The following is a 21547-nucleotide window of genomic DNA, read 5'->3' as shown; positions in this document are numbered from 1 at the left end:
CTGCTTCATTCAAATCCCTCCTTTGCCCTACTTAATAGGTACCCAGGTATTTATTTAGCTTTATTGTATTGAGCTACAGTAGGCAATCTTTTCCTCGTTTATTACTACTCTTGTTGCTAGCGGCTAGCGGGTAGATGAATCTCGTGAGATAAGTCATAAATATCATATAACATGTTTCTGATGCCTTGAATGCAAAAGGCAAAAGGCAAAATTTATTTACAGTTTTACTATCCAGGGGGGAAAAGCTTTTTAAAAAGTTTCATCCGCCAAATCTCTAGACCGTTGGATTATAGTCGGACTGTGTTCCTCCTCACGTCCTTCGAGACCGTAACCGTACTCGTCTGTAAGATCCCCTCCGCCGGCCGTTGCAAGGAGATCCGACACGATGCGCTTGGATGCTTCTTTCGCTGTTGGGAAAATTCGGTCAGCGATGTCGCGGCAACATGAACAATAAACTACTTACCAGGCGTCTTCATCAGTCGGCTGTGAGGGATATGAAATTGCATCGTCTTGGGAGGGCTGGTGCCAAGGTCATCGTCCAGGTCGTCAAAGTCGTCGTCACTGTCCCACGCACCACCCTTTCGTGTCTTTGCCGGGGTGAGCACACTGATGCCAGGCTTCGGCGTGACGCGCGTCTTGCTGGGGCGGCGTCTTCGGCTCGTACCCGGAGTCTGGCTCTTGAGCGGAGAAGAGAAGACCTCTTCGTTCAACTTTGGAGCTTCCATCTCAGGACTGGAGATGGGAGAGTCATCGAATGCATACCGCGAGATAGGCTTGTCCTTGGGAGTCACGGTGAACTTGGTACGGCCGAACCCTTTGCCCAGTGGCGTGGCTTGGACGCGATAGGTCTTGTCGAGCATGCGGTGAAGAACGGGGTCTGACGATTTCTGGTTGTTGTTGTTGTTGTTGTTGCCCTTCGCTGTTGAAGCCTTCGGGTGAGACTCTGCAGGGATAAACGGAGATGATAGTGGCGTTTCGGACGGATCCTGCTGGTGTCTGCCAGCAGACCTTCCAGGAGTCACTGGTGTATCGCCCGGCAGGACCGAAGACCCTTCATTTCCAGTGCCTTCAGTCTCGTACGGCGAGGGATATGGGATGGACGACGTCGTTGGTTCGTCTTGTCCATTCTGACGCGCTGGAGGCCGCGGGGTGCTGTGGGACGGGGAGATCGTGAGCGAGGAGAGATCCAGATCTTCACCACGATGATCGATATCCAGGTGCTCTGACGACGGTGTCTCATAAGATGCGGCATCGTCGAGCGTGGTATGCGTGGTATTGGTAGATTCTTCGGTCACCGTCTGGTCCTGTACAGTGTCCTCGTTCGGCTCTTCATATCCTGAGAGTGAGACATTGGCGCTGGCCTCGAAAAATTGTTTCCAGAACTGTTGACGGATAATTATCAGCTAGCCTGATATGGTCACTTGAGGATATGTTGTGTCCCACCTTGGCCCCCTCCCAGACATCTTTCGAGTGCTCCGCATACTGCTCGACGAGAGGCAGAATGCTGGTCGTGACGATCCGATGGGCCCGGGAGAAGTTGCTATCGATTTCTGCACACACGATTAGTAAGAAGTCTTCTTCTTGGTTTATCCTAGAGCGAATGGAGGACGGTGCTATTGTTTACCTTGCAGCGTTAGGGTGATGGACTGCTCCAGCTTCTCCAACTCCTCCGTCAGGGTGAGATTCCGCTGTGCAGGGGGCGCCGGACGCGACATTGTGTATCAATGGAATCTTTCAGCCAGACATTTAAGGCAGATGGAGGTTGCAGCTACAACACATGGACTGTTGTAACTTGTTGACCACCGCGTCGTGGTGGAGAAAGGATGATGGCCCAAAGCGGACGCGTTCTAGGGCTGGCGGATAAGGGCTGTTGTCAATCACGTGGAGGGTCCCCATTGGCGGGGGCTCGGCTGTGTCGGCCATTATCTCATCGACTCTGCCAATCCCCGTGACGCAGGACAAGGCGGAGCAACGCTGTGCTTCGTCTCATCCAGAAGAGCCTGCAGACAGCTCCTTCTACCTGCACAGCATCACTGTTCAGCAGAGTGAGTTCAGCTTCAGATCGTCTGTTATTCTGCGGAAAATGCCGGCTCCAATAGCAAAAGGTTGGTGATGCAGAACCTCTTGAAGCTATCTCGTTATCTACCTATCTAGGCGGTCAGGCGATGCCAAGCATGATGCTTCACAGCTGTCCCAGCCTATCCTCTATGCTATCACTGTTGGAATCATTGTGATGACCTTCTCTTGCTCGAAAATCCGGTCAACCTTTTTCCTTCTTTCATCCTTCTCTTTGTCTGGACATTGGTCTTCATTTTACGATGTCATCTGCTTACATATACTGCTACTAGGCATCATCATTACTGTCTCCGTTCTCGTTGCAGCCGGCATCGCCCTCTACGAAAGTCCCCAGTTTCGAAGATGGGTCAACAACTCCCGCCGGAAGCTGGCATTCGCCCTCTACAACTTGGGAGATGAAATCCACCCCCGTGATGTCTCGCCCCAGGATATTTCCATGACCGAGGAGGTGGGTGAAGCAGCAGAAGAACGCAGGCGGAAAGCTCGCGAGGAGATCATGCAACGGCGTGCACTGCTGGAGTCTCGTCGGCGGAGGCAGTCCTCCAGTTCCAGTGCGATGGTCAGCTTTGATTCCCTTGTGGATAAAGACGGCCGCTTGCGATCCGATCTCGAGCCCACCGCCCAATCTACCGCGCTGGAGACGGGAGATTCCAAGGCAGTTCTGAGGCACACTGGGCAACCAGGATCGGATGCCCTCACGGAAGGACGGTTGCAAGCACAGAGGGGCCTGCTCGAGGCCATGGATCGCGATCGACTTCGTCTCACACTGTCGTCGGAGACTTCATCCCATCATCCCTCCGAGTCTTTGGTGGATCTGACTCCAACCTCCGAATTCCCCGATGCGGGCGCAGGTGCCCAAGTACAGTCCGTTCGGTCGCCTACCGAGCTCGCTCAATCCGAGTACTTTTCGATTACTTCAAACCGTTCTGAAGCGGATGCCTCCGAATACTATTATGCCCATCCGAGTCAGCCTGATGCTCAGGCTCAATCGAATCCATTTGAGCACCCTCACGACGACGAGATATCTACCATATCATCTGTGCCTGGAAGTCTCAGTCACATCCCTCGGGAGATGGAGGATGCTTCCTCGGATGGCACGTTGAGCGAATGGGGACATCCGACCGAAGGCGTTGCTACTCCACTCAGCTGGTCTGAAGTGGGCAGTGTAATCAGCAGCGACGATGGTCACCATCACTAGCCAGACATAACCTCACATGTCGCTGAAAGCGTTTTGCGTAGATGAGAATCCGACATGCTGACGTCATTGTCGCGACTGGAATGTGGAGTTCGCTGGCTCGTGCGGGAGCAGCCTGAGTGCAGCCGCTGTCTGGAATGCTGCAGGCCCCATCATGACTTTTACACGAGCGCTGCAAGATTATTGACTTGCGAGTCACTGAAGGAAAGGTTATTTGGCACAGTACTTACAGGAAAGACAGCAACTTGCAGGACAGGGTAAGATTGAAGGAACTCAGGGACGGCGTAATTGGCTCTATATTTATGGTCGTTTTTTTTTCTCTCAAGAATGGCGCATAGACCTGGGATTCTGATATGTTCGGGACGTATATTGCTGTAGGTACTCATGAATCAATTCATTACTCATCTTTCCGACTGTAGAGTCAATCAACTACGTCATCAGACCAGACAAGCAAGTCATCAGTACAATTGTCATATACCTCCCCCGCGATATTGCCAGGTACATACAGTCAGTACTCTTGAATAAGTCCCAGCAAACTCATTACTAACTTAATGGTGAGACTGGCTGGGCCGGGTTAGATTCGAGTACACTAGCGCATGGGCTGCACAATGACAACATTTGAACTTGGTTGGTCGTGAATCCAATCAACTGTCGACGAGGGAAGATCGCTGCAGGCTTGAAATCGATCGATCGGATCTACCTGCCTAGGTCCACTGGTTGCTGGACTGGAAGCACAGGCTTAAGTAATACTCGTTGTTCTGTATTGAGTCTCTGCATGTGGCATGAGCTCAGATTGGTCATTTCTGTCAATCACTATAAAATTCTGGTCTAGGAGGAAGTTCTTGGCTCTGTAACTGGGGAAGTATATACTCCGTACGGAGTACAGAGAGGTCTTACACTTTCAATCCGATGGTCGAAATTCAATCAGCCATAAGTCTAGATCTACCTAGATCAACCCGGGTACCTAATGTGATATTGCTGGTAAATATACCGACATATGCACAGTGTTTAATTCATCTGGGCAGGAATCCATCTTTGAGTGGGGAGATCACGAGACCTGTCCTGTTATCTCCCCGAAGTCCCGGACATCACTAATTATTATCAGACGCTGCCAATTTGATCAGACTGACCAACCCCTGCAATCACCATGACGCGTCATCGTCGTACATACAATTTGATTATCTCACCTTAGTCAGATATGGCGAATCAATCCTGAAAGGAACAAGGCTCGCGAATTTCATTGAGATGGTCATTACAGAATCTTAGTAAGGCCTCATCCACACGCTGAGATATGGTACAGTAGCAACAAACTTAATTCCTGACTTATCGGCAGGGTTGAAAGATCGGCGATTGTGGGGGAGAATCCTGGGGTCGTTCCTGTGGCTGAGGACGTCATCATTGTCCAGACTACACTACTCTTACAGTACGGAGTACTCCGTACAAATTATTGTTTATCCTTTGCAGCTTACATACGTGAATGTCTTTTGTGTCTTTGACTCGACCAGAACTCGGCATTTCATCGTAACTCGTCAAACCTGTGGGGTCAATGGGTCAGAAAATCTCTGTCGGAACCACCGGAGAGCTGGGACTGGCCAGCTGATTCATGGACCATGGAACAGCACAGCCAAGCATGACGCGTCGCTGAACGGAACAGGGTCAAGATCACAGCGCCTCCAGGGCTTAGTCCCAAGGAACTCGTCATCGCTAAGAAGCTAGCGACGAGGCGAGGCGCAGAAGGGGGAAAAGTTGCGCCACAGCCAGCAATCAAATTCTCAATCAAGATGCCAGTCCCGATCCACTATGCTGCATCGGGAAGGAGAGCACGCGCGGCTGCCCCATCATTGTTAAGAGTCCAATCCACACCGCACGAAGACAAACTGATGCCGGGCTCCATCTTATCTCCGGATATGGTGCCAGAGTGGTGGCCACTGGCCAGAATAAAATATGTCGTCCACGCCCATCAACTATCAGGAACTGCACCGACTCGCTGCTGCTGGAGAACGGTGCTGGTGATGCCCATCTCCTGAATGGACTCTTTGATGAGGTGATACTGAGTATAACAAGTCGACAAGTTGAGACCGCTGTTTGGGCATCCGTCGGACTGTTCTGGGGCACGTTCAGGATCTAATCCGATAGGAGTCAGATGGTCGATTGGCCGCGCATTCTACCTGTCTACTAGCATCTTGGCATATCTTGGCTCAACAGACATTCGCATTGATCTTCCAGGACTGGCCCATCGTCGATTGGTCTCGATTTCAATTCTAGCCGTGTTTCCCGATGGACAGGGGAGGGCATTAATATCAGGAGCCAAGCAATCCGACGCATGTCGTGTATGGAGAGCGAGAGAAGGTTAATTCACGAGAATGCGATCAACGCGGTGACAGACATCGTCGTCGAACCACTGAAATGAAACTCCTGGGCCTATTGGCATTACTGGCCCTTGTTTCCACGTTGGTCTCCACTGCCGCTGTGCCTGTTCCTCGTCCTCCAAAACCGCCAGTGGTCCTCCCGGGTGTCGAGCACATCAAGCTGAACCGGTCTGAGGAGGTGAAATACTTTCATGAACCGGGCTATGATGATATCCTGGGCCATTACGATTCGCGATTCTACCATGGCGTGGTGTCGGATGCAGAACGCGTCGACACTCTTCGGCACATGATCCGGGCCTATCTCACTTTCTTCCGGGAGAATGATCTGGAGACCTGGATTGCGCATGGCTCGTTGTTGGGATGGTGGTGGAACGGGAAGGTAGGCTACAGCCGTCATCTATCTATCTTAAGATCTGTTTGCAGAATATGACTAACTTCTCTTTGATCTCAGATGCTTCCATGGGACTGGGATATCGATACCCAGGTGCTCGACACCACCCTGGCTCGGATGGCGACCCATTTCAACCAGACGGTCGTGACGTACGTCTCCGACGACGACAACGTCAAACGCAAATACCTGCTGGACGTCAACCCGTGGTCCTTTTGGCGCGATCAAGGACCGGGATATAACATCATCGATGCGCGGTGGATCGACGTGCAGAACGGTTTGTACATCGACATCACGGCGCTGAGCCAGCTCGACCAGGAAGAGGAGCCAGGGGTCTGGCAGTGCAAGAACTTCCACCGGTACCACACCCACGATCTGTATCCATTGCGGGAGAGCGTCTACGAGGGTGTTCCCGTGAAGATCCCCTACAAATATCAGAAGATCCTGGTGGAGGAGTATTCTTCGGGAGCGTTGACGAGAACGAAGTTCCAGAAGTAAGGATCAAAACCCGATCAATACACGATGGACATGTCGACTGACTTATATTCTTCAGTCACACCTGGTTTCCTGAGCTAGAAGAGTGGGTTTCAGACTTTTGAAGACGCTTCTGAGAAAGAACATGAAGCAGAGGACATGTTCAGCATTCGCTCGACAACGCTTGCCGTTCCTTTAGTCATTCTTTACCATCTCATCCTCTCATTTATTTTGGTGATTGCATTCCCAACATCGGTCTGGTTCATCCGACACAAACATCTATGCATTGATTTGTCGTTCGTTTTCGCACATTTCAGTGACTTTTTCGTGTCTCTGTTTAGCTATATATAAACATATGTGGCTATATCGCCGGGTTGTCATATATGGTGTACTATATATGTTTTGGTTCATCAGGTACCCTGTATTTTTTTTCATATCGTCTGATTGAGCTCAAGGGTCGATAGCACATACCGAGTATGGACTATACATACTCATGAGAGACGTCGTATCATGTACAGACATCTGTATATATATATTGTATAATATACTTCAATGCACCGCAATTTATACCCTTTACTATTAGTAAAAAGTCCATCTCAGAATGACAAGTCATATCTTAATCTTGAAATACTGTGCGTACTGCGAACCTAGCATACCTACATCGCCAGGCATCAATAAGGGTTTTAGCCATCACGTGCCCTGCGGCTGGTCACATGATGGAACCAGCAGCTTCTAGAAGGCGGTCTGATTACGTGATGTCGCATTCCACTGATTAGATAACAGACAAGTATACATAGTCTGCAATACCATCTTCACATCCACATTACTCGAACATACGAGAGATCTTGATCCGCCGGGGCATTTTTATTCTGGTTTTCTTTATTTCTAGTGGCTCGACAAGTAAAGCCCCGTTTGTCTTCTGTCATGTCCGATCACAGCTCCGCAGCTGCTGCGCCTGCGGAGAACAACAGCAGCAGCAAGGATACGATCACCCTAACCGTCCACCATCACGGCTCTCCTCACTCCTTCACGCTCCCCGCCCATGCCACCCTCCAGGACCTCTCCTCTGCCATCTCATCGACTCTGCAAATCCCATCGGAGCATCAGAAGCTGCTCATCGCGCCCAAGCCAGGACTCCAGAAACCTCCTTTCCCCGCCATACCACCACTCGCCGAGCTGCTGCCACTGTCGTCACCCAAGTTCAAAATCACCCTGCTAGGGAGCAAAACGCAGGAGATCGACAGTCTCAATGACAGCATCTCCAGTAGTCGACAACGGCTCGAGGAACGGGCACGGGCACGCGCCTCGCAGCCATCCATCACCCGTCGACCGCCGCAAGGCATCCACACGCTGTCATCGCCCTCGTCTTCGACATACACCTTCCACCGTCTCCTCCCGCTGCCCTACCTGCCCAACCCAGAGCGCAGCCTGCGCTTCCTAGAGCGGCTACGCGACGACCCCGGCATCCGATTCGCGATGGCCAAGCACCGCTTCTCCGTCCCGCTACTAACGGAGATGAACCCGGCGGAGCACACAACACACGAGTCGCGCACGCTAGGACTGAACCGCAATAAAGGGGAGGTAATCGAGCTGCGACTGCGGACAGACGCATACGACGGGTACCGCGACTACCGCACGATCCGCAAGACGCTATGCCACGAGCTGGCGCACTGTGTGCACAGCAATCACGACCGCGCGTTCTGGGAGCTGACGAAGCAGATCGAGCAGGAGGTGGAGCGGGCGGACTGGACGCGTGGCGGACACAGGCTGTCAGAGGAGGAGTTCTACCACCCGGCGGAGTGGGAGGAAGAAGGGCGAAGACAGGATGATGCTGACTTTGTCGACCATGGCGGGTGGACGGGGGGAGAATTCGTGTTGGGAGGTAGCACCCCGGGGGCCACAGCCACAGCCACCACTGGTGGAGATGCCGGTCTCAGTCGAAGAGAGCTCCTGGCGCGCGCAGCAGAGGAGAGGATCAAACGGGAGCAGCAGAGAGGGAGGGGTGAGAAGTCGTGACAGTGACCATCACTATATACATGCGATATATACGGAGTATATACTGTACATACATGTACATACATACAGACGTATATATACGAACGTATATGTATATATTAATGTGTACCTAATTCATGGGATGATAATGAGCTTTGTACCAGGTATCTACTAGCTATATAGCTCTATGTACAGTACATACATAGCCAGAGACGCCACGAATAACGACTGATGACCTTTTGTTTTTTCGATAGATCAACTTTTTTGATGATGATGATGATGATGATGATGATGATGATGATGATGATTTGACACACTGCAATATATATATATTTTCTAGAGTCATGTACAGCATGAAATGACAGCCCCTGAAAATGAAAACAGTCGACTCATCATCATCACCATTCAACAACCAACATCCCAAAGTAATCAACGAAATAGGCAACAATCAAGGTTAGATAAATAATTGTAGTCATCACCATCCTAACATGAACGAAACAAAAATAAAAATAAAATGAACACGGCCACGAGAGAGGATGCACTATAAAAACAACTCTCCCCAATGTATTATGTACAGTACAGTACAGAACTATTAGGTAGGTAGGTAGGTATGTATGTATGTATGTGTACCTAGATAGAGACCTCAATCTGAACAAGTGCTGGGCGATAATTAAACCTGCTCATTAACAAACAACCCCGCCATCCCCTGGCCCGTCCCAATACACATACTCGTGACCAGCACCCTCTTCTTCGTGCGTCTCGCCTCGCTCAGAATCGTACAGATCTGCCGCGCCCCCGTCGCGCCTAGCGGATGGCCCAACGCAATCGCGCCGCCGCGCGGGTTCACCTTCTCGTGCTCCAGGCCCAGCGTGTTCAGACAGTACACGGCCATGGAGGCGAAGGCTTCGTTTATCTCGTAGATGTCGATGTCGTCTTTGCTCAGGTTGAATTGTTGGAGTAACTTGGGGATGGCGGCGGTGGGCCCGATGCCCATGATTCGGGGCGGGACGCCGGCGACGGTCGCGCCGCAGAATTTCGCCAGGATGGGCTGGTTGAGTTCGATGGCTTTGGAGCGGCGCATGAGGAGGATTGCAGCAGCTATATTATTTTCAGATCAGCAACTGCGAGGACGTGTTAGGGAGAGTCTGTCTGTGTAGGTTTACGCACCTCCATCAGTCACCTGGCTAGCATTCCCACCCGTCGTCTTGTTCCCAAACTGCGGAAACGCCGGACGGATCTTGCTCAGCGCCTCGAACGTGGTCCCATATCGGGGCCCTTCGTCTTTGGTGAGAGTCACAGTCTTCTCCTCCCCCGTCTTGGGATCCTTGACCTTAGTCGTAATGGGGACAATCTCATCGTCAAACCAGCCCGCCTTCTGCGCGACCTCTGCCCGACGGAACGACTCAACCGCGTACTTATCCTGCATCTCGCGCGTGATGCCGAAGTCGTTGCCGACGTTCTCCGACGTCTGCCCCATTGGCTGCAGACAGTCAGCAGCTTCCTGGTTCTTGAGGATCTCTTCGTGGAACGGCTTGGGCCCGCGGTCGTTGCCGGTGCTGGTCATTGATTCTGCGCCGATGGCGATCCCGATGTCGATCGCCCCGAGGCGGATCTGGTTCGCGATGTCTTGGACGGCTTTGAGACCGGAGGAGCAGAAACGGTTCACGGAGGAGGCGCCCGCCGTGTGAGGGATTCCGGCAGCGAGGGCTGCAGCGCGAACAATGTATGCTGCCTTGCCGTCGCCGACCTGATGCAATGCGTTAGCAACGGCGTAGGAAGATGGAATATGAAGCCAGACTAACATTTCCAAGACAGACATCCTCAATGAGCGCAGGATCCAACTTCGACCGAGCAACAACCTCTTTCAACAGCGCATAGACCATGTAGTCGAGACTGGTGTCCTTGAATCCGCCCTTGACGGCCTTGGCCATTGGTGTGCGCAGCGCGAGCGTGATGACCACATCGTCGGGGTTTTTCTGCGTGCTGAAAGATGTCAGTAACTCTGTTGGCACATCTCCCTCCATTGAATGGAGAAGCGACTGGAATAATAGACCCTACATAGCAGCAACTCCCGAGCCATTACCCACGGGCTTCAGCTGGTTGAAGATGGACGATAACCGTTCGACGGCCATGGTGTGCAGGCCAGAAAAGCAGTCGAGATGAGAATTCTCAATATGTATGAATTACGCTGTTCCAGACAGTGTTTGTCAGCAAATGCGCAAACAACATGGACAGGTTGATATTCATCAAGGCGGTCAAAGCGGAAGCTTTAGAAAATGCGGGGAAGACAAAGACAACGGCAGTTGACAAAGGGAGCACTCACCTAGGAGTAACAAAAGCAATTAAATTTTTCAAGTGGACAAGAAAGAGAGAGAGAGCTCACTAGCAATTAAATAAATTATGCTGCCAATTGAAAGAGAAAAGAGGAGGAAGTGGAAGGTTGGTCAGGATCCAGATCCAGCCGAGACAGGCCGGATTGAGGATGATGCCGAGGTAAGTTCCCAGCTGGGTACCGGCCGACTTTATGCGGAGGACCAGCCTAGCCGGGTATCTACCTATAACCTAGTACCTCTCTCCTGAAAATAATTAATGATATTAATAATAATATTAGAATAAATACAGGGCCTTAACTAAGTCGAAGTCAAGGACGGTCAGTTTGAAGATGGTATGGTTGATACGTATCCACCTACGTATATTCAACCTCGTCGAATGTCCGCATTATCAATGTGATTTCTTTCTCATTTGAATTATTCTAAAAAGGAAAGAAAAAGATCTAATAAAATAAACAAACCCAATCAATGGCTATACCCATCTATCACTATCATTTGCATGCACGTTTCCATCGCTATCATCGTCACCATCACCGTCACCGTCATCATCACCACATCATCAGTCGTGACTCGTGCGCTGGCTGCCGGTGCATGCATATCTAACTCGCCTGGTTGAAGAGCTGGCCAAGGACAACCAGAAGAACGATTAAAGCAATGAAGGGGAAAAAGCGCGAAATTCTTCAAATCAAATAAAGGCTCTACATCATGATGTGTCACGTCATGTCATGACAAGGAAAGATAAGATCTGATCTTGCGCCACCCGCCCGGACCAATGTCATTAGAAGCACACACACACACGTCTCGAGCAACCGTTGAGCATGCGTTAGCATTATGTCTATTTTGGCTCACTCCTTCTTCTCTTCCTCGCCCTGCTCCGTCTTCTGCTCCTCTTCGGTGGCCGGCGGTGCATCCTTCATCTCCGTGTCCGCGGCCTCGCCTTCAGCCTGCTTCTTCGCTTCCTCCTCCGCCTTCTTGGCTTCCTCCTCGGCCTTCCGCTTGGCCTCTTCTTCCGCCCGCTTCCTGGCCGCCTCCTCTTCCGCTGCCTTCAGGGCGGCCTGGCGCTCGGCCTCGATCTTGTCCATGTACCGCTGGATGATGGGTCCGGCGATGAAGCGGATCTCCTCCAGCTTGGACATGTACACGGCCTTGGTGGTGTCTTCACCCTCCTCGTAGAGCCAGTCCTGTAGCCTGTTAGCAACAAGGCCAAATTGTCGAAATGCGAATCACTCACCTCCATCTCGGTCAGCTTCGCTCGCAGCTTCTCCTTCTCCTCCTCACTGGCAAACTCGGCGTAGGTGGTGTCGATCTTGTCACGGAGCTCGTAGATGTGAGATTCCAGTTCGTTCTTCTTCTCATCCGTCTCCTGCACCAGTTTGTCCTCCATCATCATGGCGTTTTCTTTCTCGGTCCAGGCATCCTTGGTAGCCTGGTCGAGAGAAGCCGTGCCCACAGAGATAGGCAGTTCACCCTTGCGGACCTGTTTCTTGACCTTGCGGGTCTTCTTAGGCTGCTCCGCGGTGCCGTTGGGAGTATCAGTCTCCATAGGCTGGTGAGCTGTCAGCAAGTGTCCCACTACAAGTGAATGAGAGAAAACATACATCACCATCCTTCTTCTCACCCTCCTTCTCCTTCTCCTTCTCCTTCTCCTTTTCCTTTTGTTGTTCCTCTTCCGGAACCGGCTCCTCCACCTCCACGTCCTCGACGTAGTATCCGGATTCCACATTGAGGATGCCGTGCAAGTTGAGGCGCGCCTTGAGCTTGCAGATCATAAAGTCGTTGTTCGCATCGGCCTTGACACCCTTGATCGAGAAGCGCCCGATCCAGGGGTTCACATTGCCGGGCAGCATCTCAGGCTTGGAGTAGCGAGCTTCCAAGTCAAACGGCTGCTTGCGATAGAAGGTCAGAATCTTGGTCGAGGGCAGGACATTGCCCTTGTTGAACACCGTCAGGCTTGTGTCTTCGTCCGGGATGTCCGGCGACTGCTCCCAGGTAAACTCAATCGGGTAGTTGACGATGTCGTGGACGGAGAAGTCGCGTACGCGGAACACCGGCGACAGGATGGCACAACTGAAGGCGCAACCGCGGGCGATGGCCTCGTCCTGGTTCAGCGTGAAGGAGAGCGGCTTTCCGAAGAACTTGCTGATGGTCTCCTTGATGATGGGCACACGCGTGCAGCCACCCACCATTTCAATACTGTCGATATCCTCGGGCTTGAGCTTCGTTTCGGCAAGGATCTGCTCGAGGGGCACGGTCAGGCGCTCCAGAAGAGGCCGGACCATCTCTTCCAGCTCCTCCCGCTTCACAAGGGCGCGCACGTCGGTGTCCTCCATGAGCGACTCAATGTTCATGGGCGCGGCTGGGTTCGCCGAGAGAACCTTCTTCAACTTTTCAGCCGCGGCGAGCGTGCGGGCCCAGGCCTTGGGGCTGGTGCGGATGTCGACCTTGAATTTCTCCTTGAACTCGTCGGCGAAATGGTCAACAAGCGCCTTGTCGAAGTTGCGGCCACCGAAATGGCGGTCCCATGCCGTCGCCCGGACGTTGAGCTCGCCTTTGCGGAATTCCACCAAGGACGCCGTGTAGTTGCTGTGCCCAATGTCCACAAAGACGACTCTCCGGGGCTTCTCCTCGGCGCTGGGGAGATCCAGCTTGGTGATACCGTAGCCGAGGGCGATGGCGGTGGTGTCATTGATCAGTCGGAGGAGCTTCAGGCCAGCAATTTCAGCGGCATCACAAAGGGCTCTGCGCTGGACGTCGGTGAACCAGGCGGGAACGCTGATGACGACGTCGGAGACAGGCAGCTTCGTTTCCCGCGCGGCGATCTGCTTGATCTTGTTCAAGTACATGGCGACCAGCTGGGTCGCACTGAATTGCTCCCTCTTGCCCAGGTAGGAGACATCGACACCGACCTGGCCGTTCAAGTCAATGAAGGGGGCGGTGCTGAACTCCTGCTCGATCTGCACATCGGGGTCTGAAAAAGAGCGGCCCACAAGGCGCTTGAAGCCGCTGACGGTGTTTTTGAGGTTTGAGATCTCCTGCGTCTTGGCCGCCTCGCCGAGATATCTGCTCTTGGGACCGAATCCAACGAGAGTTCTGCGTGAGAGGATCGTGTCAGTAACCCGCTTTTCAGAATATTTCTCCGACGATCAGAGGAGCGTTCGACTTACGGAGTGGACCGGTTGGAGACCTCATTTGTAATCTGTAAGAGTACAAAAAATTAAAAATGTCAGTCACATTCATGCCTTTCCAAAAAGGTGCTGCTCTGGGGACGATTGCAAGCTTCGACGCCTCAGGCGGAAGATGGAGGGGCGGGGAGGGGCAGGGCACGTACGATATCGATACCCTTATTCCGGGCCACACCGATTTTGGTGCTCTGGGTACCCAGATCAATACCGACGACGCTCATCGTGCAAGAAGATCTGTGCGATCAACGGTGATCCGTGACGGTCTTCGATGGGAGGAAAGGAAAAGATCAGGCGTGAAAGGGAGGAAGAGGGGAGGAAGGCCTGGCGCAGACGGTGGAGGGGAGGATTTTGCACAGCGCGGCCAAGGCTGGTGGAGTTAGTGACGGGTCTGGCGTGGATTGCTCCCGTTCGTCGAGCGGACACCACTCGAAGGTAGGCAAAAGTGGGCAAAAGAAAAAAAAGTCACACACAATGATGAAGACGGTTGAACAGGGGAAAAGATGGAGAGATGGGAGAGGAAAAAGAATAATGATATTTTAATGACTCCAACAAAGCGACAGGTGAATGCTGGCTGTTGACCATGCTGAACCTAAAGCCAAGCTTTGCATTGATCGCCGTGTTCTTCGTTTGGCGATCGAACCTTCTGGCTCCTCCTGGATCTTTCCCTCCACACACCGCCCGTGCAAAGACCCGGCAGAATGCACGTGCAGTCTTCACCGCTCTCCTATTCTGATCACTACAACAGAAATCGGGTACTGCAGCCAAGGCCCCTTTGTCGCCAACCGAAAAACTAATCAATTAGAAAGAGCGGATAGAAAGAATGACTTCCTCTTCCCTCACGGTTCCTTTGCCCACTGTCCACGGTAGGACTTGGTGGAAGCATGCACTGACCGCAACGATTCGTCAGGATCTTCCCGGACTGCGGGCCCCGCTGACGCCAAGCTCCAGTGCCCCTCGACGCCATGACGTACATACCTGTGCTTCTGTACCTGTGCTTCTGACATACATCCTAAGCTTCAAATATTTCCATTGGAGGCTCTAATTGCGTACGTTTCTAGAGAAAAGGATGAAAACATAAGACTGATGCTGTACATGCGTATAAAAATGAAGCAGATGCCCCATTAAAGGAGAAAGAGAGGCGTAAAGTGGAGGTAGGTGGCTAAAAAAGAAAAACAACAACAATAAGAAGAACAGCAACAACAAAAGATCCTGCCACCATCACTCCATTAGCCAATTAGACATTAAGTATTCCTGTGCTAAGTAACCTCTCCGCCCCCTCACTCCTGGGTATTGACGTAGCCAATGATCGACTAGTATGGCCTCCTTCCTACTAGATCCCTCCGCTGCATGATATCTCGTCTAGACCTGATCTTCTGGCCTTCTGTACCTCTTCATCAACCGACGACGCTTTTTCTCGGGTTTATTCGGCGGGTTACTTGGACTTGCGGAACCCACCTCGCCAGTCAGGGACGCTCTGGGGTTGACGTCCTCGTCCTCCTCATCCCAGTATGCGTGTTGAGGGCTGTTTCTTCCCAACGGGCTCCGCGTGGGTTGCAAGGGGTGTAGCAACTTCCATGGGTCCAAGACGATGTCAGAGGCTCGGGACGGCACCGCCATGGCTTCAGCCGGTCGCATTGCCGCCAAGGTTGGCGATACCTGCGGGCTCGAGCTCAGCCTCTCCGCCGAGCTGATGCTGCTTTTCCGTGATGATGCCATCCACAGCATGCTCTTGGCACTATCTGCCTCACCCGACTCGTTGAATGATGACCGCTGTGCCTGACGGGCAAAGTATAGCTTTCTCTGTTCCTCCTCACTCATGAGGCTCTCCACGCGGCGTGGCAAGCTGATCGAGTTGGTGCCCGATCCGGCTGTGACTATGGAGTCAAACGAGGCTCGAGGATGGAGCGGAAGCCGAGGCACTTGAAGTCCTGGAGGGATGAGGGGGACCAAGGTGATGCCTGACCCGTTCGGTCCCATATAGTAGCCCTCTGATGAGTGACCCATCCTAGCGAAACGACCTTCGACGCTCTCCGCGGGGTGGATTGGCACCGGCGCCGCTGAATCATACTCGGCTCTGAATGTCTCAATATCCACATTTAACTCGTCTCCTTGGGCCTCAGCTTGCTCAACCGCTTCTCGAGGCGTGGTCTTCTCGTCTGCCTTCGCAGCATCCGCCCTGGGTCCACCCCAGGTACGCTGCCCTGCGGTGAAGATGCCATAAACCATGTATAACCAATTGAAGAATGGGTTGAGCAGAAACATCAACGGGTAGAGCCAGGCCTTGAACCTCCTTAGCACTAGGCCGAAGTAGAGCATCAGCAGGTAATTCAGTCCCAGCGAGACCGCAATGAATCCGATAGGCAGGTTCTGGATCCTGTTGGACGTGGTGAGAACTGAAATGACCATGATGAAGAAGAGGAGAGCGGTTGTCCGGATGGTGTTCTGCATGAAACGAATCGTGCACAGGATCGGGTATCGCTTCCAAAGTCGTATATCGGTCAACATGCATACTTCGTTGGTGATGAAGCCGAGAAACCACCGACGGCGTTGCTTCAGCAGACTGCGGAATGTCTGCACAGCTTCCGTTTTGCAGAAGGCGCTTGTGCACATCTGGATCTGGTATCTTTTGGGGGCTCCAATCATGAAGAGGTGCGTGAGCCAGCGATCCTCGCCCAGATGACACTTGCCGTAGTCGAAGAGGTCCTCGCACTGTTCTGCTTTGTCTGCAAAGTAATATTTAGCCATCTTGCGAAACGCTGAGAACCGCAGGATCGTCAAGGCGCCAGGAAGACAGGTAACTGCGCCACAACCGGACTCCACGGAGCGCTCGAACAGCTGTCCATGGATATACTCCATGTCTTGCAAGATTGTTATCAGTGAATTCTTCTCGGTCGTTGACGTGATAACCCCTGTCATCGCAAGCATATCGTGCTTGCTGCCCGGTTTCAGCTCCATGTCGTACATGAAATTCTGGAGGCAGACTCTGTCCAGGATGCAGTCGGAATCGATGAAGAGAACGAAGAGGTTGTCATGCCGCTTGAGGTACTCGGCATATATCCGGTCGATAAGCTTGAAAGTCTGTTTCTGACAGTGTCGCTTTCCGCCGTGTTTGAAACGACTGACAGTGATTCGGGCGGATTTGTAGACGACGTCGATGCTTTGGGGATATTGATGTTCCTCCAAGTCGTCTGGAATCCCAAGCTGCTTAGCGACCTTGAGATACAACTCATCAACTTGACTTCCGTCGTAGGACAAGAAGACGTGGATGCAGGACGCTGGATAATCACAGTCGACAACCGAATTGATCGCCTTGATCAATACAGCCGGTTCTTCCTTGTAAACTGGCATGACAATGACCGTTTTTGGAGCGACTCGATCATCCAGGACTTCCTTGATTCGTTTCGTCCGCCCCACCGTACTGGTGACCACCCTGAATACGCAAAAGATCCATGGCACAATCAGAAGGATGGCAAAGGTATAGAAGGCAAACCACTGCAAAAACCAAACCATCCGATCCGGAAAGTATTGTGTGATCCTCGCAGGTAAGGGAAGCGTGACAACCATGACTGGCAGGAAGATTCCTCTGAATACAGGCATGGCTGATCAGCATTTGTTCCACGGATAATCTTATGCAATCTTACCGGAAAGCTGTAAAGAGGACCATCATCACAACTGAAAGAACTCGGATGCTCCAGTGTTCAGCTTTTTGGAAAACTTTGACAAGACAGTAGAGGAATGCAGCAAGCCAGAGGAACCACTCAAGGAAGGCAGCCAACATGACTGGAGCGATGACTGCAACATAGATAATCTGTAGAGGCTATCAGAGAGAGAAGTTTCCCACATGGTCGTCATGTCAACTCACATCTGCTGCAGACCATGGTGCTGTGATCGGCGGGATGCCGTTGTCATACTCTCTCATGATGGTTAATCCCATGTCTCCAATCCGCTTGAGTCTAAAGAAACATTTACGGTGAAGCGTTATAGTGCTTAAGCGACCATCTATAATTCTTCTCACAAGTCAACCTTCAAACGTCCTTGGTGTCAGTGACAAAGTTCATATGAGACGATGGTCCAGTGGTTCAGAAATTCAATAACGCGGGAGTTGTAGATCGCAAGCTGGAGGAGACGTCGAGATGAAAATGAAGATGCTGAGCTTCTGGAGATGCAGAATCGATGGAGATGCCAGGCTGAAAATAACGTGTTTGTAATCTGATACAAGATGAGGCTGTTGTGTGTATCAAAGGAGCTTGGAGGAAACTGCGAGAGAAGACGCGTCGGAGCACTCCAGGCGACGGAAACGACATCTTGCAGTCTGGGAGCACCTTGGCACACAAAAGTGTTCAGTCGTTCCTAAAACGGAAGGTGTGGCCCTGACCAGTCATGTGGTCTGAAGGATGATGCTGCCTTTGGATGTGTTTTTTTTTGTTCAGCTTCCAAAAATGGAAAGCAGCTTTCAGTCCCACTTAAAGACATCGATATCGATCCTCTTGGACGCTAGGAAGACGTCAAGAAAATGCTTCTGATATTGTAATATTTATAAGAGAAAACGTACAGAAGCAGCAATTATACTACTACAATATTGTCAAGTGATATTTCCAGATCTAACAGACATGTACATACATAAATTCAGAGTTGGTCGGGCGTTGCACCAAGTCAGTGGCGTCAAAAGGGACAAACAGGTACGTGGGGTATCGAATCGATCTACATTTAATGGCGCTAAAAGAGTATTTAAGTGAATAAAGCACACTTAACGTCGAGACGAAAGGAATTGCCTTACGTGCTCGAGATCGCAGCACGTCTTAGACACAACACTAATCCTGTTTAGAACAACTGTTCTGTCCAATTGGCACTTGTACTTCTCAATTGTCACACAAGCATGTTAAGAGTAAGACAATATTTTGGTAAATATCCCCAAAATTTGTAGATCTTTTATTTTAAGCGACATTATCTTCTTTTCTCTCCGTCCAGGCCTGCTGTCAACACTATCGGACGTAGGGTCGAACCCTAATCGGCAGTGAACTAGCTCCTTTAAGCTAGTCTGATAAGGAGTGCACCTGCGCAGTGAATGCCCGTGGACCTCTCCCGTCCTCCTGCCTCCGATAGAATCAGGTATCTTCCGTTGCTGGCAAACTTGGTATTGAAAAGTTCTCGTCCGATTCGATATCACGCAAAGGCATTTCTCTCCGTTCGAGTCAACCATCTTTATACCCATATTCAGCGTTTTTGATCTATTGTTGTACCGCCTGGCAGCGGGAGCTAGGTCAGAACTAATCTCTGATTGGCAGGTCAGGAGCTCCGCCTTCTTTCTTCTGAAAATTTCCCCCGCCACGCCTCAATTGTGCTATCTTCTCCCGACCGAGCAGTAAAATTTCCCTTCCCACACTCTTCTCGTCGTGAGCAAGCCTCACTGCTTCTGGGATTCGAGCAGATATTCTCGGGACTGAGATCCCCCATATTGTTTAATTCGCATTGAAAGCCAATCTTAGTCTTGCCCGAGTTCAATCTCCTTGTCAAGGCGACTTCGCCCCCTTCCTAGCTCCACCAGTGCCGAACTCGACGAACTCGACTTCACGTCGCACCGCACTTCAGCTTTCTGTCTGCGCGACTTGTATGCCTATGCTTCTGATCTCGGGATATTAAATTCCCACGAGCTTACTCTCTTACGGTCTCAGGTCAAACTCACGTGCCATTTCGGCTCGCGGCGATTTGGTGGGGCTTGCGCAAAACGCGTATTTTCACCACTCGATTCAATCGTATCCTCTTCCTGCATAACGTAGCAAGTTCTTCGCTATGTCTGAAGAGGTGAAAACTGCCAGCGCCGGTTCTGGCCCTAACGCTGAGGCGGAAAAAGACGTGCAAAATGTCCTGGCGGAATTGAAAGCAGAGGAGGAGAAGAAAGCGACGGAGCCCGCCAAGTCGGACGAGAAACCAGACTCTGAAGAGAAAAAGGAATCCGTCGCCAACGGTGCTGCTGCAGATGAGGCTGCAGAGGAAGCCCGCATCGTCGCAGAGGCTGCCAAGCTGGGGAAAGAATCGGAGAAGAAGGAGGAGTCGAAGGCCGATTCGAAGGATCAGCAGCGAGAATCCCGTCCCAAAGGCCGTCCCAACTACCGCAATAACATCAAATCCGACTTGACTTCTCAAGAGCCATCCAGTGATCCCGAAGCTATCAGAAAGCAGGTGAGTTTTATTGCGAGCCGGGTCGAGCCGTCGAGACCGAACTTCTAACAGACCCATTTTCCCAGGTGGAATTCTACTTCTCTGATTCCAACCTTCCTATGGACAAATTTCTTCTCTCCAAAGTGGGAGGCAGTGCCAATCGCCCGGTCGACCTCACTCTTATCCACTCCTTCAAGCGCATGCGCCGCTTCCAACCTTTCAGTGCCATCGTCGAGGCTCTGAAATCCTCCGAGACCCTTGAACTTACCGACAATGACACCAAAGTGCGCCGCAAGGTTCCCCTGCCTGAATCCGTCAATGAAAACCCGGATCCGAGTGTTGTTAAGGTTTTCGAGGACAAGGCCATGAGCCGAAGCATTTATGCCAAGGGTTTTGGTCCCGAGGAACCAAGCACTCAGTTTGACATCGAGGCCTTCTTTGCCCCTTACGGCCCAACGAATGCCGTCCGTCTCCGTCGTACCCACGATAAGATCTTCAAGGGCAGCGTCTTCGTGGAGTTTGACTCGGAAGAGACCCAGAAGAAATTCCTTGCCCTGGACCCCAAACCCAAGTGGAAGGGACAGGAGCTGATCATTAAGAGCAAGAAGGAGTACTGTGACGAAAAGGTCAAGGAAATCGAGGCGGGTCGCATCAAACCCTCCGCCAGCCGGTCTTTCCGTGGTCGAGGCCGTGGTGACCGCCACAAGGACGACCGTGACTGGAGGGAGCGGCGGGCAGAGGATCAAAAGAAGGGATTCCAGAAGGGAGGTCGAGACAATGGTAACAACCGGGGGCGCCGGGAAATTCAGAAGGATGCTCGGTATGTATCTGTAGTTTTTGACTTTTTTTCAACTTGCATACTGACCTGCTTTATAGGGGCGTTCCCGTTGTTCAGAGCACTGCCGATGATAAGACTTCAGCTTCCGCGGGACAGAAGCGAGCTCGTGAAGAGGATGGTCAGGCGACCACCAACGGTACTGCTAACGAGCACCCGGCTAAGAAGGTGGATGTGAAGCAAGGATGAATATTCCTTCATAACAGAAAGAAGTTTTGGCGCTTGAAAACTTGAAAACTCTACTATTTTTTTTCTTTTTGCATCTCGCTCAGATATTGCATGGGCTACCGAACATCTCACGGCGTTACGTCCTGGTTGATTGATCGTGGTGTTTCTTCTTATTCATGTCATTCTATTTTGACACTCCGTGTTGGTGGATTGGTCTGTCACAGCCTGTACCCGGTGGGGTCTCGAAGGGACTAAGTGTCTGGATGTGGGTTTTTCCTCCCGAACCATACCATATCAATTCTTCCTTCTTCTCCTTGGGTGGTTTCTCCTGATTTACTTGAACTGTGATATCAGGTCAGTTTATCTGCAACACACC

The 21547-nt window shown here is 51.5% G+C and overlaps 8 protein-coding genes across 8 annotated transcripts; 4 read left to right on the top strand and 4 right to left on the bottom strand.

Moving 5' to 3' along the window:
- Positions 1 to 249: 249 nt before the first annotated feature.
- VTN77DRAFT_9553 (uncharacterized protein) lies at positions 250 to 1715 on the bottom strand (the record flags this gene model as incomplete). Its single annotated transcript, XM_069426173.1, has 4 exons — positions 250 to 407; positions 464 to 1382; positions 1444 to 1550; positions 1625 to 1715. 4 exons carry the CDS (start codon positions 1713 to 1715, stop codon positions 250 to 252), a joined length of 1275 nt encoding a protein of 424 aa, XP_069280675.1.
- Positions 1716 to 2083: 368 nt separating this feature from the next.
- Positions 2084 to 3274, top strand: VTN77DRAFT_9552 (uncharacterized protein; the record flags this gene model as incomplete). The annotated part of the gene is made up of 2 exons (XM_069426172.1): positions 2084 to 2105; positions 2349 to 3274. 2 exons carry the CDS (start codon positions 2084 to 2086, stop codon positions 3272 to 3274), a joined length of 948 nt encoding a protein of 315 aa, XP_069280674.1.
- Positions 3275 to 5677: 2403 nt separating this feature from the next.
- VTN77DRAFT_9551 (uncharacterized protein) lies at positions 5678 to 6627 on the top strand (the record flags this gene model as incomplete). Its single annotated transcript, XM_069426171.1, has 3 exons — positions 5678 to 6019; positions 6092 to 6522; positions 6582 to 6627. 3 exons carry the CDS (start codon positions 5678 to 5680, stop codon positions 6625 to 6627), a joined length of 819 nt encoding a protein of 272 aa, XP_069280673.1.
- A 799-nt stretch (positions 6628 to 7426) lies between these two features.
- Positions 7427 to 8518, top strand: VTN77DRAFT_9550 (uncharacterized protein; the record flags this gene model as incomplete). Its single annotated transcript, XM_069426170.1, has 1 exon — positions 7427 to 8518. The coding sequence occupies one exon, from the start codon at positions 7427 to 7429 to the stop codon at positions 8516 to 8518; it is 1092 nt and encodes a 363-aa protein (XP_069280672.1).
- Positions 8519 to 9167: 649 nt separating this feature from the next.
- VTN77DRAFT_9549 (uncharacterized protein) lies at positions 9168 to 10629 on the bottom strand (the record flags this gene model as incomplete). Its single annotated transcript, XM_069426168.1, has 4 exons — positions 9168 to 9595; positions 9665 to 10244; positions 10300 to 10480; positions 10556 to 10629. The coding sequence occupies 4 exons, from the start codon at positions 10627 to 10629 to the stop codon at positions 9168 to 9170; spliced, it is 1263 nt and encodes a 420-aa protein (XP_069280671.1).
- A 1043-nt stretch (positions 10630 to 11672) lies between these two features.
- On the bottom strand, positions 11673 to 14230 carry VTN77DRAFT_9548 (uncharacterized protein; the record flags this gene model as incomplete). Its single annotated transcript, XM_069426167.1, has 5 exons — positions 11673 to 12008; positions 12059 to 12373; positions 12426 to 13917; positions 13992 to 14023; positions 14156 to 14230. The coding sequence occupies 5 exons, from the start codon at positions 14228 to 14230 to the stop codon at positions 11673 to 11675; spliced, it is 2250 nt and encodes a 749-aa protein (XP_069280670.1).
- Positions 14231 to 15368: 1138 nt separating this feature from the next.
- Positions 15369 to 17606, bottom strand: VTN77DRAFT_9547 (uncharacterized protein; the record flags this gene model as incomplete). Its single annotated transcript, XM_069426166.1, has 1 exon — positions 15369 to 17606. The coding sequence occupies one exon, from the start codon at positions 17604 to 17606 to the stop codon at positions 15369 to 15371; it is 2238 nt and encodes a 745-aa protein (XP_069280669.1).
- Positions 17607 to 19799: 2193 nt separating this feature from the next.
- On the top strand, positions 19800 to 21192 carry VTN77DRAFT_9546 (uncharacterized protein; the record flags this gene model as incomplete). The annotated part of the gene is made up of 3 exons (XM_069426165.1): positions 19800 to 20189; positions 20255 to 20988; positions 21045 to 21192. 3 exons carry the CDS (start codon positions 19800 to 19802, stop codon positions 21190 to 21192), a joined length of 1272 nt encoding a protein of 423 aa, XP_069280668.1.
- Positions 21193 to 21547: the final 355 nt, after the last annotated feature.

This window comes from Rasamsonia byssochlamydoides (assembly GCF_041956645.1).
Source record: "Rasamsonia byssochlamydoides strain NRRL 3658 unplaced genomic scaffold VTN77scaffold_9, whole genome shotgun sequence".
Lineage (NCBI taxonomy): Eukaryota > Fungi > Ascomycota > Eurotiomycetes > Eurotiales > Trichocomaceae > Rasamsonia > Rasamsonia byssochlamydoides.
Note: the sequence above shows the minus strand (reverse complement) of the source record. Positions and strands in the feature narration are given on the sequence as shown.